Consider the following 18,826-nt stretch of genomic DNA (forward strand, 5'->3'; position numbering starts at 1 on the left):
TTTTAATGGCCATGCATGCCAGTCACAAAGTGTTCTGATGAGGAATGGAATTCAAAGTGTTCCACTGAGATGAAAGAAACTGGGGCTCTTTTCATTAGAACAAAGAGGAGATCTGATAGAGGAGTTCCATATTATGAGGGATTTTGAAGTAGTAATTAAGGACAAATTATTTCCACTGGTCAGTGAATCATTAACTAGAAGGCATAAATTTAAGATCAGCACTAAACGAAGGATGGGAGAGGTGAGGAGAATTTTTTTTGAACAAAAGGCAGAGTAAGAGTAGGAACAAAGAATGCCCCATCAGAAGCAATGGCAGAAGCAGAACTATTAAAAGGGAATTGGAAAGCTATTCATCAAGATGAGGGAACACTTACAATTCAAGCTACTGCCCAGTTTTAATCATGCTCACTGCAATGGTTAGATTCCCCCCCCAAGCTTCCTATGACCCAAAACTTAACCTAATGCAGGACATATCTGGGATAGCAGGTGTCTGGTTGAATGATGAACTCTTCTACCATGGGTGAAGACACCAGAAGTACCTGCCCACCCTGTGTTCCAGATCTCTGAACGGACAAAGAGTAATCCACTGACCGATAACATGGCTCAGGCTCAAAACTATTAGTTTATGTTCCTTTGAAATTAAGGTTGTGCAAAAACAAGAATAAATCCACTGACTAACAATCACTTACTTCAAAAACAGTTTGTTTTTCCTTGAACACATGTTTTGACGTATTTTTTACTCCAGAACACATTGTTCCTCTCTGGAGCGATTTGCATGAGCGATGATGGAAGGGAACTAAACTAATGCCCTGCCACATTTATCCTCAGATTCAGGCTATGAAGCCGTCAATTAAGAATCAAAACAAAGACACAATGATCAGAGATGGCATGTATACCATAGTGATTGGCAGTAACACCCTGCATTTGCATTATTAATCATCATAAATCCAGATAATAGAACCTTACAACACAGGAGAACCATTTAGCCCATCATGCCTGCTCTTTGAAAGAGCCATCCAATTAGTCCCACTCCCCTGTTCTTTCCCCATGGCTCTGAAATTTTTTCCCCTTTCAAGTATAAATCCAATTCCCTTTTGAAAGTTACTTTTGAATCTGCTTCCACTACCCTTTCAGGCAGTGCATTCCAGATCATAACAACTCGCTGCGTACAAAAAATTCTCATCTCCCCCACTGGTTCTTTTGCCAATTATCTTAAATCTGTCCACTCTGGTAACCAACCGTCCTGTCAGTGGAAACAGTCTCTCCATACCTATCAAAACCCCTCACAATATTGAACACCTCGAGTAAATCTCCCCTTAACCTTCTCTACTCCAAGAAGAAGAATTCTGGCACAATATGCATAGATACACACAAAGCTGCCTTAGTGTCAAAAATTCTATTGGTTCAGGTGAATTTTTAAAAAAGGAATTCAATTTGGTGAATCTCTGGCATGGAACAATGTCAACCTCAATAAACAGCTCACAGCTAATAAGGTCTGAGCAAGTTAATTAGCAACATAATCATTTATAAACATTAAAAAAAAATTAGGAAAAAGACCATTACCCCCACAGGACAGTGGTTATGGTACTGAAGGTTGACTAACTGAATTCAATAAATCTGGTCATTTGTGGGCTGGCGCCAGAAAAAATGACCATGAAAGTTGCTGGATTGTTGCAACAACTCGATTTGTTCACTAATGCCCTTCGGGGAAGGAAGCTACCACCCATACCTAGTCTAATCTACATGTGACTAGTACAAAGTGGATTCTTAATGCCATCTAAAATGGCGTAGCAAACTACTTAAGTTATACAATCACTATGAAATAAGTAGGAAGCCCACCACCACCTTCGCAGGGCAACTAGGGCTGGGCAATCAATATGGCCTTACCAGCATCGCCCAAACCCCAAATAAAACTAGCATGTTGCTTTAATCGCTGAGTTAACCCCACCTATACACTTTCTCAATGTCCCTCAGTCGCTTCTCTCTCCAGCTTCTGATCTCACACATAATCTCCTTTGGTTCCATAGGTGTGAACATCTACAGCTTGTCTATGGAGACCTTGTTCAGTTTAAGGAAGGTTGGTCACAAACGTTCTCAGTCTAACTCCAAACATTTGATTTGGATGATTTAAGACCTCATTTCCTTTGAAAATTTGTACATGAATATCTGTGCCTCTCCCCTCCCCAAAGACCAGTCAAATACACTTCCCTTTTCCTCCAACCTTAAAACAGCTTGCAACACAAGACAGAAAAATCACATGCAAAACATTTTGTATTGACTGTCAAGACCATTTGTACGAAACTCTCACTTGCTCTCTGGAAACTTGTAAATCAGCAGGATCGATTGTCTTGTTACAATATTGCTTTTTTCACACACCCCCCCCCCACTTCTGTTCATTCTTCAGGTGTGAGAGACTCAAAGACGGGGCCACCCATTCTGCTTTGCATTGATAAAGCTGCTCTACAAGCAGAGAGAGACATTCGCCAACATTGAGGAGCGTGGCCTGACCTCTCTCACATCGGAAAATATGAACCATCCTCTGTTGAGACCAGAATGGAATATTGAAGTGAGGCAGCAAGAAAGGAGAGCAAGGCAGGAAAGGAGGGCCAAGCTCACAGGACAACAACTATTCCACAAAGCAGCACATAAACCCTTGCAGCGGTTCAAGGCGGCGGCTCACCACCACCTTCTCAAGGGCAATTAGGGATGGGCAATAAATGCTGGCCTCGCCAGCGATGCCCACATCCCACGAACGAATAAAAAAAAAATTCGGGCGTAGGTGCGGACGACGGACAAAGCCAAATCAGAACATGCTGGGGATGTTTGGGGTCAGATCTCAAACTACGACATGAGACCCAACGAAGCTTCTGACTGTCGTCAATTGAGTGGGTAGTAATTCTATTTTTAAAAATTGCACTTATTTTCTGTAAGTTGAACCATCAACTTAATATATACCTGGAATCATGTCTATAAAACATGGTTATGTTCAGTGCTGACAGCAGAAACATGACTGAGATTGTCAAGAAAAGTTACATAGTCATTCAGCTTTAAGACAGGGAAAATTGTTAATTAAAAAGGCCAAATTCAAAGCTGTGAGGTGATTAAGCACATAAAAATCAAAGTCAGGCTCTTAATGCAAAATGTATCACAAAATGGGCCTTCTTCACCCAAACTAGTCGGCCCATTTGATTATGTGCTTTCAGAATATCAACCCGACCATCTTCCTATTACAGCAGAGTGGGTTCTTACATTAGTCCAGGTCTCCGGCCTTAAATCGCACTTTCTGATGACCCATTCCACCTGATCAGGCTCAACACTACAGCAGCTTGGAGATTACAGCGACTGCTAAAGCCCCAAAGAACTTTGAAACACAAATGTTCTAGATCACGTGCGATTGACTGCAGACCGTGGCTCAGTCAATGTTAGTGAAATCCTCTCTGACAATTAGACATGCACAAGCTTGATCAGAACCAAATATTACAAATCTGTACATAACTAAAGAGAAGGCCCAAGACCAGGGCTCGTCCCTCTTTCCGCCACAGTGCAAATCCTAGGAATGTGGAAAACACTGCATTGGAGTAATGGCATTGTCAGAGATGAGATGTTAACTGAGGTGTCTGTTCCCAAGATGGAGATCCATTATCCTGGAGATGTGTTAATGAGGAGCTCCCTCAGAATCTTGATCAAAACTTACAATGTAAGTACAATTCCCCCCCTCCTCCAAAAAAATCTAACATTTTAGGATCACAACCTTTAAAAAGGTCCAGCCAGTCACTGGGCTCTCTCCAGTTAACCCTTTGTACACTAAACTCTCATAACATGACAAAATACAAATATGCTGGATCAAAAAGCAAATCATTATACAACAATGGAGGGCACACATCCAGTTTTCATGCATTCCTGTGCTATTTTCCCCATACACCTGCTGCAATAAAGACACAAATTAAATAGTAATGTTGTCCAAATCATCTTCACCCATGGCAGACCTGGAAGTGCTGGGATGTTCAGTGCCAGCTGAGAAACTGACTCTCTCCTTCCTCCCCCAACTTGACATCACAGGTTTATAAACAAGAACAAGAGGGAGTGATTACAACATTATCTAATCTTGTGGCCCAGCGTCAATTATAAACCTTACTCAATCTCACTCTCCTTGTTCAGATTAGATTCAGGTTCATACACCCTAGCAAGCTTTACTCTACATGCACTGAAAGGATTTTTTTTTTTAAATTACATGACAATTAATTGAAGCCACAGCTCAATTGTGGAATAATCACTTAAAATAAATGCATGTTTTAAAAAAAAAAGCAACTCATGTCTCGCCAACAGTACTTGAAAGGGTTAAGGGTAAATTGACCTCGCCTACTCGTTACACATCACCAACTGGCTTGAGTCACGATCAAGCTACAATTTACATGTGATGTGTTAACAATAACATCGTCAATCGCGGTCATAAAAGCCAAGTGTTAAGCCAGGAGCCACCGAAGAGATTAAAAAATTAATTTTAATTGATACACACGATCCCAACCTTATCACTTGGTTGGAAAACCATTAAAATCCCGCTCGTCCATAGATGCCAGCTGTCAATATCACCATTGAAACTGACAACATTCACCTCCTACCATTCCATTAAAGCTCGACTTGTTCCTTTAATCGGTGAAATATGTTCATGGCGCTGCTGACAGAAGGACTTTGGATGAAAAACAAACCCTTTCTTTGAGAAAAAAAAGGTCATTTCATTTAAGCAGCATCGACAGCGAGCCCGGGAGAAAATGAAACCCAATCAGATTTGCTTCTTAAACCTCCTCTCAACCAGTTTTAATTAATGATTCAGCCCGAATATATTCGATCAATAACACATTGCAGTTTTTTTAAAAAAGACATATCTTGCAATTAGTGTTTTGCTTATAATTCAACAAACCTAAATAATGGCCAAGCAGCAAAGACCCTGCAACAATGGTCCATAAATCAATGAGCAGTTGAGAGTCTAGGAGCGAAAATGAGCTTCCAATTTATTAAATAAATGCCAAAAAAAACCCATTGACGCCTGAAAACAAGCAAAATGGAAAAATAAAGGCTTAAAATAAAATGGGATTGCTCCTTCCACCCCCCCAATATATATTCTATTCCAAGCTGGGAGCTTTGGACTGCAAAACAGGTTTAATGCCGTTGGCTTGTTTTAATGAGACATCTTCCGGTTGCGCATTGCATTGACTGGCCTCAAAAAACACACAGAGGGGAGAAGAGAGAAACCTTTCCCAGCGAACAATAAGAGAACGGGCTCCGTCTATAATCATGTACCTGGTCCGTAGGATTTGGCCAGCAGCCACGAAAGGCTTCCTGCGATCTTCGCTCTGGAAAAATCGTACTGATCCAAAGGCTTAATCTCCGGGACAAGGAAGGTCTTCCTCATTTCATCCACATCTACCATAGCAAGAGGAAAGAGCGGCCATCCGCAGTGTCAGGGGCAAACAAGGCGATTAAAACAAGTAAAATTTAAGATTTTCCACCTCTGATAGCTTCCCTCTGGGCTGTCAGCAATGGTTCTACGAGCGTGTCTGCTCAGAGTTGCAGACCATTATGGATGAAGAGCCTTCATTCCTTCCTTCCCCGCTTACCTCCTCCCTCTTTCTGCCGGCTTTCTGATCCCAGGTACTGCGCTGACTCACTCACACAAGGGCTGGAGGCTGGGCTGTGCCTAACTCGTCATTTTTCAATGGGTTCAGGTGTCTTGTGCCTTCACACACAGCACCATCTAGAGGTAACCTCTCGACCGTCTCATTCACTCAGTAATCCCCCTCCCTCCTTGCATTCTGTGTGTTCGATCTTTATGGTTCACTGTGTGCACTCTCCTTGAATGATTGACCCAGTTCCTATCAAAGAAACAATGTACTTGGTTGGTCATATATATATATATGTATATGTGATCATCTTGCGCCCATTTACATGGAAGCTGCAATGCCCTATTTTAGATCGTGATGTGGAGATGCCGGTGATGGACTGGGGTTGACAATTGTAAACAATTTTACAACACCAAGTTATAGTCCAGCAATTTTATTTTAAATTCACAAGCTTTCGGAGGCTTCCTCCTTCGTCAGGTGAACGATCGTTCACCTGAGGAAGGAGGAAGCCTCCGAAAGCTTGTGAATTTAAAATAAAATTGCTGGACTATAACTTGGTGTTGTAAAATTGTTTACTATTTTAGATCATAAGGTAATAGACGAGGAAGGCCGTTCGGCCCATCTTAGCCCATCCCTCAATAGCTACCCAAAGTTAACCCTACCCTATACAGCATCCAATTATTTCTTAAATTATTCCAGGCTCCACTACTTTAGTCCATTTCAAATGTAAGGAATCTCAGGTGACGAAGGAGAAAGCCTCCGAAAGCTTGTGATTTTCAAATAAAACTGTTGGACTATAACCTGGTGTTGTAAGATTCCTTACATTTGTCCACCCCAGTCCATCACCGGCATCTCCACATCATTAGTCCATTTCAGGAATTGAATTATATAGAATGTACAGCACAGAAACAGGCCATTCAGCCCAACAGGCTTTGTTTCAAGAACTTAATAAGATCAGGCTTAAATTTACCTTTCACTAGTTTCAACCTGTGCTCCCTTGTCCTACTCTCACAATTTAATTTAAAGATATATTCTGGGCACTCAGGACTCAACTAGGAGTAACAGTTGACTCCTAACTGTCCTCTGAAGTGGCCGAGGTTACATCAAGTAGGCTAACTAGCGATGCCTACATCCCGAGAATTAATAAAAAAAATTCTTGTTCAGTATTGCACGGAACAATCAATAACAACAACTTATTTATATGTAAATATCACCTTTAACGTAGGAAAATGACCCCCCGTGCTTCACAGACCAAAATGGATGCTGAGCTGAAGAAGGAGATATTAGGAGGGGTGACTAAAAGCTTGGTCAAAGAGGTGGGTTTTAAGGAGGGTCTTAAAGGAGGAGAGGGAGGTGTAGAGGTGGAAGGATTATGGAGGGAATTCAAGAGCATGGGGTCTAGACGGCTGGAGGCACAGCTGTCAATGGTGGGGTGAAGGGATCACAAAAGGCCAGAGTTGGAGGAACGGAGAGTTTGGGGGCAGGGGTTGTAGGGCTGGAGAAAGTTACAGAAATAGATGGGGTGAGGCTTTGAAGGGATTTAAACTCAAGGATGAGAGTTTTACTTTGGAGGCATTGAGAGACTGGGAGCTAATGTGGGTCAGCGAGGACAGGGGTGATAGATGAGAGGAACTTGACACAGGATAGTATATGGGCTGCAGAGTTTTGTATGAGCTGAAGTTCATGGAGGATGGGAGATCGACCAGGAGAGCATTGGAATAGTCCCAACTTGAACATATATCGGCCGTTCTTTCATCGTCGCTGGTTCAAAATCTTGGAACTCCTTACCGAACAGCACTGTGGGAGCACCTTCATCACATAGACTGCAACAATTCAAGTAGAAGGCCCACCACCACCCTCTTAAGGGCTAATTGGCAACAGGCAATAAAATACCGGCCTTGCCAGTGACGCCCATATTCTGAGAATAAAAAAAGGATGAGTCTGGAAGTGACAAAGGCATGGATGAGGGATGAACTGAGGTACGGGCATAAGGGGACAATGTTACGGAGGTGGAAGTAGATGGACTTTGTGACGGAGAGGATATGAGGTTGGAAGCTGAGCTTGGGGTCAATAGGACACCAAGGATGCAAACAGTCTAGTTTAGCCGGAGACAATGTCTGGGGAGGGGGGTGAAATCAGTGGCCAAGGTATGGAGGGGGCCAAAGACGAGAGAGGTGGCAGAGAGGGCAAGCTGGGTGTAGTCAGTGTACACGTGGATGTTGACTTTGTGTCTGAAGATGATGTCACCGAAGGGCAGCATGTAGATGAGGAAGAAATGGAGGGGGCCAAGGAAAGATCCTTGGGGTCTCCAGAGGTAACAAGAGTTCAGGGCTAAGCCTGGGGGTGGTGAGATTTGGCTTTATGGGCAAGGGGAATTGGGGGAAGCAGCAGAGGCAGTTGAACAAATGCCTGTCTGGATATACAGTGGTGTAGGATCAGCTTGTGTAGACTAAACAAGTGCAACATGTTAATTGTATCCATGTGATTTATATCAATTAGTGTTAATTGTATTCAGGTGGTGTGTATCAATTGGGAACTCTCGTATCCATTTATAAGAGAGCTGATCTAGGATGCCATGTTACAAATTGGATAGCCCAGTGGTGAAGGATAGAACACTAGAGCCTGGTCTTCAGTTGCTTCCAAGCCTTTATTCACAGACGCATACAGTTGAAGTACATACACTATCTCACGCTGCACAATTAAAGGAATCTGCGACTAATACATTCATCACAGATTAAAACTCCTTGTGACCAGTGTAATCTGTTCATTTTCATCGTTATCTTCACCCTGTTCCTTATCACAACGCTCAGTGGAGGAACAAAAAAAAAATTAGAAGTCAAATAAGGAGCAAGAATGACTGCTACAAATCAAATAGGGAGAAAGGTGAAGGAGTTTATTGGGATGAGTCCAGAAACATGTTCAAAGGGTGGACAGAGGGGTAACAAGAGATTTGGAAAAGTGTGTTTCCAGACAGAAAACTCAACAGTAAGAAATATTTTCAGTATTTTAAGGATAGGAGGACAGTTAGAGAAAAGCAGAGATCTATAAACGGTGTAAAGAGAGCTGAAATAGAAAATGAACACAAGATAGTTAATATTCTGAATGATTACTGCCTCCAAGTATTCACAAGGGAAGACATGAGTAACAGGCCCGTCCTAAGTAGCAATAACCTTTGATATAAGTGAGATGCAAGTCTGAAACAGGCTAAAGGGGCTGCAAACAAATCCCCAGGGATAGATGACATTCATCCCAGAGATAAAAACAGGGACAAGGAAGGAGAATTGTGAGCTATGGCTGGTGACTATGAGGGAGTCGATCGATACTGTGGAGGTATCGTTTGATTGGAAACATGCTAACTTGGTGCCCATTCTCAAGAAGAGGAATGCATCAGATGCAGGCATCTATAGCCCCATTGGTCTTAGTTTTGGATGGGCAATCATCTTCGAACGACACCCCAAAAATCTTTGTTTATAAATGCAAGTCCAGTTTTGTCACCTACTCCTGTGCTCCATGACGTGGAGGCGTTAGTTACTGAGGTTATTTGAGGTTTTAGATGAGCTTTCTTCATCAGAAAACCAAACGTCAGAACTCAAACCAAGATCCCTACCTCAATCCACTCCTGTTCCCCCTGTTCAGCTTTGGCCTCGGCAAAAAATGGCAACCTTAGAGGTTGTAAATCTCCACCACAGCACGAGTCACAGCCTTCAGGAGAAACGGGGGGAAATGGAAGCTAGAGAAAAGTATAATAATGGAGATTGATAACTCACAAGCAGCACTTCCACAATGGGCTCGCACGGTGAACATTGTTAATTTGCTGCTGCCTGGTCGCATCCCCATTTGTTTTGTCCCAAATCATTGAAAGCCTGCAGACAGGTACAAGGAGCAATCAAAAAGGCTAATGGAATGTTGGCCTTTAATCTCAAGGGGGCTGGATTACAAAGGGGAGGAGGTTATGCTTCAGTTGTACAGAGCTGTAGTCAGACCCCATCTGGAATACTACATTCAGTTTTGAGCACTACACCCCAGAAAGGATATATTGGCCTTGGAGGGGGTGCAGCGCAGATTTACCAAACGATATCAGGGCTTAAGGGGTTAAATTATGAGGCCTGGTTGCATAAACTTGGCTTGAGTACAGGAGACTGAAGGATGATCTGATCAAGGAGTTTAAAATGTTAAAAGGATTTGATAGGGTAGATATAGAGAAACTATTTCCTCTGATGGGGGAATCAAGAACAAGGGGACATAATCTTAAAATTAGAGCCAGGCCCTTTAGGAGGGAAATCAGGAAGCACTTCTTCATACAATGAGTCGTAGAAATCTGGAACTCTCTCCCTCAAAAGGCTCTGGATGCTGGGGGACAATTGGAGCTTTTCAGGGTGAGATCGACAGCTTTTTGTTGGGTAAGGGTTTCAAGGGATATGGAGCAAAGATGGGAAAATGGAGTTAAGATACAGGTCACCCATGAGCTAATTGAATGGCGGAGCAGGCTCAAGGGGCTGAATGGCCTACTCCTGTTCCTATGTTCCACAAGCCTATTAATGGCCCAGTTTCAAAATCAATGCATTCTGATAATGGTACACTATGACACACCTCTCGATCTATCCCTGTCTATCTCCTTCTTTCTCTTACTTTCTTTACTTCTTCCTTGTATCTTTAATCATTTTCCTGTAAAATAAATTCTGGTAGATGTGGAAACATTGCTGGGAGTGAGTTGCTGTCATTTCGCTGCTGTGTACTGTGTTTAAGGGTGTGTTTTGTGGCTTGCCCAGTTTATTATCCTCTTGATTACAGTTAGAAATACTAGTCTCGTGGTTTGACTCACGTGTATGTTATCCACCTTCACAGATCCTGTTTCACTCTCACTATGATCTCATGGACTCACACAAACAGAGTGACATCTGGAGTGCCCTCTGCAGGCCGACAGAATAAAAGCAATAATGTGTAATTTAAATATTAATGTTAATAGCTGAATTTCTCTAAAGGGCTATCTATATTTTATCTATAACCTAGCAAGGAGTCAAAGTCTTCAGGAATAGAAGAGGGGTGTGGAGAAAATGGGCAAAATAAATTCCCTTTTCATTTTTCTGATCTTAAAAGAGCTGTAATTAACTATGATACAGTTGTGTTTATTTTATTCAACTATTTCTGCTGAATATTTTTGCCTAAACAGCAAGTGGCTGGAATATCATCCAAGGAGCAGGCTAACAGCACACACAAGAACTGAATTAACATGCACACACCTGGAATGATAAGGTCGCTGAAGCACTTTAGGTTAACAATCATCACTACTGTGGTGGTGAGAATTTAGTTCGGTCGCAATGTTGGGCTCACAAAATAAATAAGGATGAGGAAAGACATCTGGCTCATATTAGCTCAAACACCTTGAAAAACCTACAGTGCCTTCATCACAATATCCAACTGTCTCTTAAATGGCTCCAGGGTGTTTATAAGGAAACATGGTCTGACAGTGTCACTGCCCCATCTATATCTCGCTCTCCGAGGGGGGGCGACTTGCTGGGAGGGTGGGAACGCTGAATTTGTCCTCAGTGCCAAGTTTGGGACTGGATGGTAAATGTCATGGACTTATATGGCAGTGGGGATCTGCAACGGGCCCACTTGGATTTTGTCATCACCTGATGTTTATGGATATCCACTTCCAGCAGAGATGGGAGTTAGGGATTTGCTGTAATATCCTTTATTTATTTTCTCTACAGCATGTTTTTTGTTTGAACAGGAAATGGTTTAAATATTATCTGCGGGGCTGGCTAACTCTACAGCACTGGGCTGGATCAGCAGATAGCCCTGCAACTACAGGCTACACGGAGATTGCTCAGAGACTTGTGCACATAATCTAGGCTGACACTCGTCGTGCAGTATTGAGGGAGTGCTGCGTTGTCGGAGGAGGCGTCTTTTGGATGAGACGTTAAACCGAGGCCCCATCTGCCCTCTCAGGTGGATGTAAAAGATCCCATGGCACTATTTCAAAGAAGAGCTGGGGAGTTCTCCCCGGGGTTCTGGACAATATTTATCCCTCAATCAACACATAAAACAGATTATCTGGTCATTATCACATTGCTGTTTGCGGGACCTTGCTGTGCACGAATTAGCTGCTGCGTTCCCTACATTACAAAAGTGACTACATTTCAAAAAGTACTTCATTGGTTGTAAAGCGCTTTGGGAAGTCCTGAGGTTGTGAAAGGCGCTATATACATGCAAGTCTTTCTTTCTATGATGATCTTCAGTTTGGTCAGGCAATCTTACAAATAACATCTTCCAGTTCTGACGAAGGGTCTTCGACCTGAAACATTAACTCTCTTTCTTTCTCCACAGATGCTGCCTGACTTGCTGAGCTTCCCCAGCACTTTCTGTTTTTATTACAAATGAGGGCTGTGGACTCCTCCATAGGTACTCCCAAACTCTACAGCTTGGCACACTCTCAAATGTGATGCTGCTGAGCTACCAAAGTATCTTTGTAGGCGGGCACCATGAGATCCGAATCCCTGGGCTCAGTAGGTTACATCATCTGCAGTTCTTCTTGTACTTGTTCCTCCTCACCCATGCTCTGTGCTTCACCAAGTTGCCCCTTCACTAACTGACCAGTAGATAGATCAATGATGGTGCTTGCTTCTGTACGTGCAGGGTGCAGTGAGGTACTCAGTTGAGGTTGTCACCTCCTTCTCTTGGGCACCTCGACCAGTGGAAAGAGGACATATTTCACAATGCCTGCAGCAAGACATTGCGTGAAGTATAGCTCCACCTGCCAGCCTAGCAAAAGCTGACAGCTTCAATAAACTGACTCGGCACCCACCGTCCACCCACAACACAAACAAAAAGCTGACAACTTTAAAAGCATCTGACAGCTCAGAAACAGACTCGCTATGGGGCTAATGAGCGAGACCAATGTTTTAAGGTGACTGAACAAGTTAAGTTGGGATTTCAGCCAATGCTTTGAGGGATCATCTGCGCAAAGGAGCACATTTCAGAAATGCCCAGAACAGTAACTTCAAGGCAGTTTTCATCCAATGTCATTGATGAAGACACTGAACAGGATGGGTGACCATGGCGGAATACCAGCCGGGTACTAGTTGGGATACTGTAATTCACCTCAGCGTGGAGGCCAATGAGAGGGCAAATCAGTCTGGTTTGACATTGCTTCTGGCTTCTATTGGCCCTTAGAAGTGGACATTGCCTGAACATTGATTCAGGGTTAAATAAGACAATGGTTTGGATTGGCTGCCAAGTGTGCAGGTTGACACCTGGGTGACTTTGTGAAGGTGAACTCGAGTCTTCAGAACTGTTCTATAGTGAGGAGTAGATGCCTTGGAGAAGAATATATAAAAATAAACAGTAAATTTAGTAATAATGCAATTTGTGGATGGAGAAGTTTTGAAAAAAAGAACTTGCATTTATATAGTGCCTTTCATGGCCTCAGGACTTCCCAAAGCACCTTACAGCCAATTAAGTACTTTTGAAGTGTAGTTACTGTTGTAATGTTGGAAACACGGCAGACAATTTGCGCACAGCAAGATCCCACACACAGCAATGTGTTGATGACCAGATAATCTGCTATAGTGATGTTGGTTGAGGGATAAATATTGGCCTGGACACCGGGAGTACTCCCCTGCACTTGAAATAATGTCATGGGATCTTTTGCATCCATCTAAGAGGGCAGACAGGGCCTCGGTTTTATGTCTCATCTGGAAGACGGCACCTCCAACAGTGCAGCACTCCCTCAGTACTAGATTTTGTGCTGAAGTCTCTGGAAGGGTATGTGCTGAGGTACTGAAGGGCTGCTGGCGCCAGTGAAACACTCCAACTGCAGGAGTCGGTGCCTTTGGTGGGGGGGGGGGGAAGGGGTAACCGTGATGCTCTGATCCATCGGCCCAGTTTTGGCCATGCTGGAAATTCCTGATGCTGAGACTGCACATGTTAACATCTGAGAAGTTAAACAACAATTCACTTTTATTGGTCATTTTAAAGCAGGACAATGTTGACATTGTCCTTCCAAAATCTCACAGTGTGACCCTTGTTTGACATTCGGGTCACAGCCCCTCACTGAAACCTACAGCATGAGGCTTCAAAGAATAATGACTAAAATCTGCGACAGTCTGCCTGTTGATGGGAGAGGTTTCAATTGGTATTTTAATGTACCCTTTAATGGACTTAGAGTCATAGAGTTATACAGCACGGATAGAGGCCCTTCGGCCCATCGTGTCCGCGCCGGCCATCAAGCCCTGTCTAATCTAATCCCATATTCCAGCATTTGGTCCGTAGCCTTGTATGCTATGGCATTTCAAGTGCTCATCCAAATGCTTCTTGAATGTTGTGAGGGTTCCTGCCTCCACAACCCTTTCAGGCAGTGAGTTCCAGACTCCAACCACCCTCTGGGTGAAAAAGTTCTTTCTCAAATCCCCTCTAAACCTCCCGCCTTTTACCTTGAATCTATGCCCCCTTGTTATAGAACCCTCAACGAAGGGAAAAAGCTCCTTAGTATCCATCCTATCTGTGCCCCTCATAATTTTGTACACCTCAATCATGTCCCCCCTCAGCCTCCTCTGCTCCAAGGAAAACAAACCCAATCTTCCCAGTCTCTCTTCATAGCTGAAGCGCTCCAGCCCTGGTAACATCCTGGTGAATCTCCTCTGCACCCTCTCCAAAGCGATCACATCCTTCCTGTAGTGTGGCGACCAGAACTGCACACAGTACTCCAGCTGTGGCCTAACCAGTGTTTTATACAGCTCCATCATAACCTCCTTGCTCTTATATTCTATGCCTCGGCTAAGAAAGGCAAGTATCCCATATGCCTTCTTTACCACCTTATCTACTGTTCCGCCGCCTTCAGGGATCTGTGAACTTGCACACCAAGATCCCTCTGACCCTCTGTCTTGCCTAGGGTCCTCCCATTCATTGTGTATTCCCTTGCCTTGTTAGTCCCTCCAAAGTGCATCACCTCGCACTTTTCCGGGTTAAATTCCATTTGCCACTGTTCCGCCCATCTGACCAACCCATCTATATCGTCCTGCAGACTGAGGCTATCCTCCTCGCTATTTACCACCCTACCAATTTTTGTATCATCAGCGAACTTACTGATCATACCTTTTACATTCATATCCAAGTCGTTAATGTAGACCACAAACAGCAAGGGACCCAGCACCGATCCCTGTGGTACCCCACTGGCCACAGGCTTCCAGTCACAAAAACAACCTTCGACCATCACCCTCTACCTTCTGCCACTAAGCCAGTTTTGTATCCAAAGTGCCAAGGCACCCTGGATTCCATGGGCTCGTACCTTCTTGACCAGTCTCCTGTGCGGGACTTTATCGAAGGCCTTACTGAAATCCATGTATATCACATCCACTGCGTTACCCTCATCCACACGCCTAGTCACCCCCTCAAAAAATTCAATCAAATTAGTCAGACATGATCTTCCCTTGACAAAGCCATGTTGACTATCCCTGATTAATCCTTGCTTCTCCAAGTGGAGACTAATTTTGTCCTTCAGAATTTTTTCCAATAATTTTCCTACCACTGATGTTAGGCTCACTGGCCTGTAGTTCCCCGGTTTTTCCCTACTCCCCTTCTTGAATAATGGTACTACATTAGCGGTTCTCCAGTCCTCTGGCACATCCCCTGTGGCCAGAGAGGTTCTGAATATATGTGACTTGTTTGGGACCACAGGAGTGCACATCGCCCTGAGGGGAGGGAGATGATGGGGCAGATGGAGTTGCAGAGACCCCCCAGAATTCTTCTACATTGTACCTGAATCCTGACTTCAGATCCATGTCTTGCCAATGCCTCTGTGACCCTTCTCATCCCTGTAACAATCACTTTGCTGGAATAAAGTTGCCCATTTAAAGAAGGAGTCAGGTTGTTCTTGAGGGCTGAGATTCCCCTGGAAGTGTTTGTTTCAACAACTGATTCTCCCTGGCATCACTTCAGTGTAGGTCGGTCTCAGGTATATGTGAATCAAACTGCTGTACCATCATTGCCCACTTGAGGGCAGCTGTGAGCATAGACAATAGTCGCAGCTGATAACAATGAGCCATCCTTGTTAAAGACAAATCAAGTTAGATTAGAAACTTGAAACACAAACTCAGTGCAAATCTGAGTAATTATGTACATGCAGTTGAAATAAATGCAAATGAGAGAATTAATTTGATACATCTGGCTCATCTTTCTAATGATACTTTAAAAAGTCCCCTCCCGCAGGTATAGCATTGATTGAGTGATGGCAGAATTCTTGTTTCTATCACTCTGCCCAGATATTCAAGTCAGGGAGTCATTGTTCTTTTTGTGACGTGCTTCCTGGCTGCTGCTCTAAACCCTTGGTATTAGTTTCTGCCTCCTTTTAATAATATTTACCTATGTCCCATTGTCCTACAGTTGTATTGCAAGTTAATAGTGCTCAGGATTAAGCTTTTCTATTTCCCCCTTTCCCTCCGCCCCCTTTCCTCTCTTTCTTCCCCCCCCCCCCCCCCCCTTCTGTCTTGTAGCCATCCTTGGGACGTATTGACAATGCGAGTGTAGCGTCAGTGGTTTGTTTTTGGTAACTCTCCAATTGTAGTGTAACGTCAGCCCGAGAACAGTATCCTGTCCTGAGCAGACACCCGAAGGAAGTTGAGGGAGACTCCTTAAGGAAAGGGGGAGTTGGGGGGCTGCTAATTCTTTTGTCAGTTTTGAAGTGAGATGTCTCCACTGTGCACACTGGTCTGGTAACATTATTCAGCTTCTCATTATTGACTGGCTGGCTTGTCTCAGTAATGGAATGTGAAGGCGTCAATATAAGTCATCCATTCTAAACTCGGTCTTGAATAAGCCGCAATTTTCTCCAGTTAAACATTAAGGAGATTGAAGCCATCGTCTTTCAGCCCCTGCCACAAACTCCTAGCCATGGATTGCATCCCCCTCCCAGTCCATTGTCTCAGACTGAACCAGGCTGTTTGCAACCTTGGCATCCCATTCGACTCAGCTGAGCTACTGACCCCACGGACTCTCCGTCACAAAGCTTGCCTACTTCCACCTCTGTAATGTCAGCCGCCTCCATCCCCACATCAGCCACTGAAACCATCATCCATGCCTTTATCACCTCCAGATGTGATTATTCCACGACTCTCCTGGCCAGTCTCCCATCTTCCACCCTCTATAATTTTCAATTCATCCAAAACTCTGCCCACATCCTGTCCTCACTGACCTGCATTGGCTCCTGGTCTCCCGGTGCCTCAAATTTAAAATTCTCATCCTCGTGTTTAAATCACTACATGAATTCGACCTTCCTTTTTCTCCCTAACTTCCTCCGGCCCTATAACCTCACCCCCGACCTCTTCATTCTTCTGATTCTGGCCTCTTGTGCACCTCTGCCCCTTCGTCCCACAAATGATGACCAGGCCTATGCTCTATAATTCCCTCCCTTAAGCCCCCCCAGCCCCCTCTCATCCTTTAAACCCAAAGCTTTTGGTTCCCCCTCCTCCTATCTCCTTCTTTATCTCAGTATTCATTTTTTTCTGATTACGCCTCTGTGAAGTGCCTTGAATGTTTTTTCTACGTTGAAGGCATGTTGTTATTGTATTGATCCCATCCATCAAGATTTAAAACCATGTATGCCCGAATCTTGATGAAGTGGGGTCCATGCATGTGCACCCCAAACGTCCTTGGAATGGGGTCCATGCATGAATTATGAGGACCCTGGTGGGATTGGTCTGGATCTGGATGGAGATTTGGATTACACATGCATTGACCCCATTCCATTGAGATTGGAATAGTGTGGGTAATCTAAATCACAGTGGGAGCAGTGTGTGCAGGCTAGATCCCCGTGGATTGTGTCTGTGTGTGTAACATGGATTCTAATGAGATGAGATATGTGTGTACCCCAGTTTCTGATGGGTTGGGGTCAGTCAGCGTGTGCCCCAAATCTCCATGGGATGTCACTGCGTGAGTTACCAGGATCCTGATGGGATGGAGTCAATGAGTTTTTTTTTTATTCGTTCATGGGATGCGGGCGTCGCTGGCAAGGCCAGCATTTATTGCCCATCCCTAATTTCCCTTGAGAAGGTGGTGGTGAGCCGCCTTCTTGAACCGCTGCAGTCCGTGTGGTAACGGTTCTCCCACAGTGCTGTTAGGAAGGGAGTTCCAGGATTTTGACCCAGCGACGATGAAGGTACGGTGATATATTTCCAAGTCGGGATGGTGTGTGACTTGGAGGGGAACGTGCAGGTGGTGATGTTCCCATGTGCCTGCTGCCCTTGTCCTTCTAGGTGGTAGAGGTCGCGGGTTTGGGAGGTGCTGTCGAAGAAGCCTTGGCGAGTTGCTGCAGTGCATCCTGTGGATGATACACACTGCAGCCACAGTGCGCCAGTAGTGAAGGGAGTGAATGTTTAGGGTGGTGGATGGGGTGCCAATCAATCGGGCTGCTTTGTCCTGGATGGTGTTGAGCTTCTTGAGTGTTGTTGGAGCTGCACTCGTCCAAGCAAGTGGAGAGTATTCCATCACACTCCTGACTTGTGCCTTGTAGATGGTGGAAAGGCTTTGGGGAGTCAGCAGGTGAGTCACTCGCTGCAGAATACCCAGCCTCTGACCTGCTCTCGTAGCCACAATATTTATGTGGCTGATCCAGTTAAGTTTCTGGTCAATGGTGACCCCCAGGATGTTGATGGTGGGGGATTCGGTGATGGTAATACCGTTGAATGTCAAGGGGAGGTGGTTAGACTCTCTCTTGTTGGAGATGGTCATTGCCTGGCACTTGTCTGGCGCGAATGTTACTTGCCACTTATCAGCCCAAGCCTGGATGTTGTCCAGGTCTTGCTGCATGCGGGCACGGACTGCTTCATTATCCCTAGATTCTGATTGGATGAGGTCAGTGAGTAGATCCTGATGGGCTGATGTGTGACTCAGATCTTTGTGAATCGATATTAATTTTGTGCTTGGCTACAGAAATTTGAAGTGAGCTACCAACTTTGTGTAATCAGTAGTGCATTGATTACTGGGAAATCTTAAATCAGTCAATTTATACGGTGGATTGTTTCTGAGCTAGAAAGAATTACAGGACCAGTCCTGTAAAGGAAACATCCCTACTCACTGCTGATGAGTAACACATTAGTTTTGTCTCCTTGTTGGGAAAGATGATTTGATGATAAATGATTGCATCAAATCTTCCAGCGCTTCTGTAAAACGCAGACCACATCCTCACACAGCTTTAAATTAATCGCTCTTCA

At 44.2% G+C, this 18,826-nt stretch overlaps 2 protein-coding genes across 2 annotated transcripts in view; one reads left to right on the top strand and one right to left on the bottom strand.

Moving 5' to 3' along the window:
• camsap3 (calmodulin regulated spectrin-associated protein family, member 3) overlaps positions 1–5,666 on the bottom strand; it is a 167,942-nt gene extending 162,276 nt beyond the window's left edge. The window contains exon 1 of the mRNA XM_067973084.1: positions 5,299–5,666. Coding sequence (XP_067829185.1) covers positions 5,299–5,428 — 130 coding nt within the window. The 5' untranslated portion in view covers positions 5,429–5,666. The remainder of the gene's footprint in view (positions 1–5,298) is intronic.
• Positions 5,223–18,826, top strand: part of LOC137304478 (sialic acid-binding Ig-like lectin 14) — a 31,561-nt gene continuing 17,957 nt past the window's right edge. The window contains exon 1 of the mRNA XM_067973086.1: positions 5,223–5,486. The gene's annotated coding sequence lies outside the window, so the exon portion shown is untranslated. The remainder of the gene's footprint in view (positions 5,487–18,826) is intronic.

Source organism: Heptranchias perlo, chromosome 37 (genome assembly GCF_035084215.1).
Source record: "Heptranchias perlo isolate sHepPer1 chromosome 37, sHepPer1.hap1, whole genome shotgun sequence".
NCBI lineage: Eukaryota > Metazoa > Chordata > Chondrichthyes > Hexanchiformes > Hexanchidae > Heptranchias > Heptranchias perlo.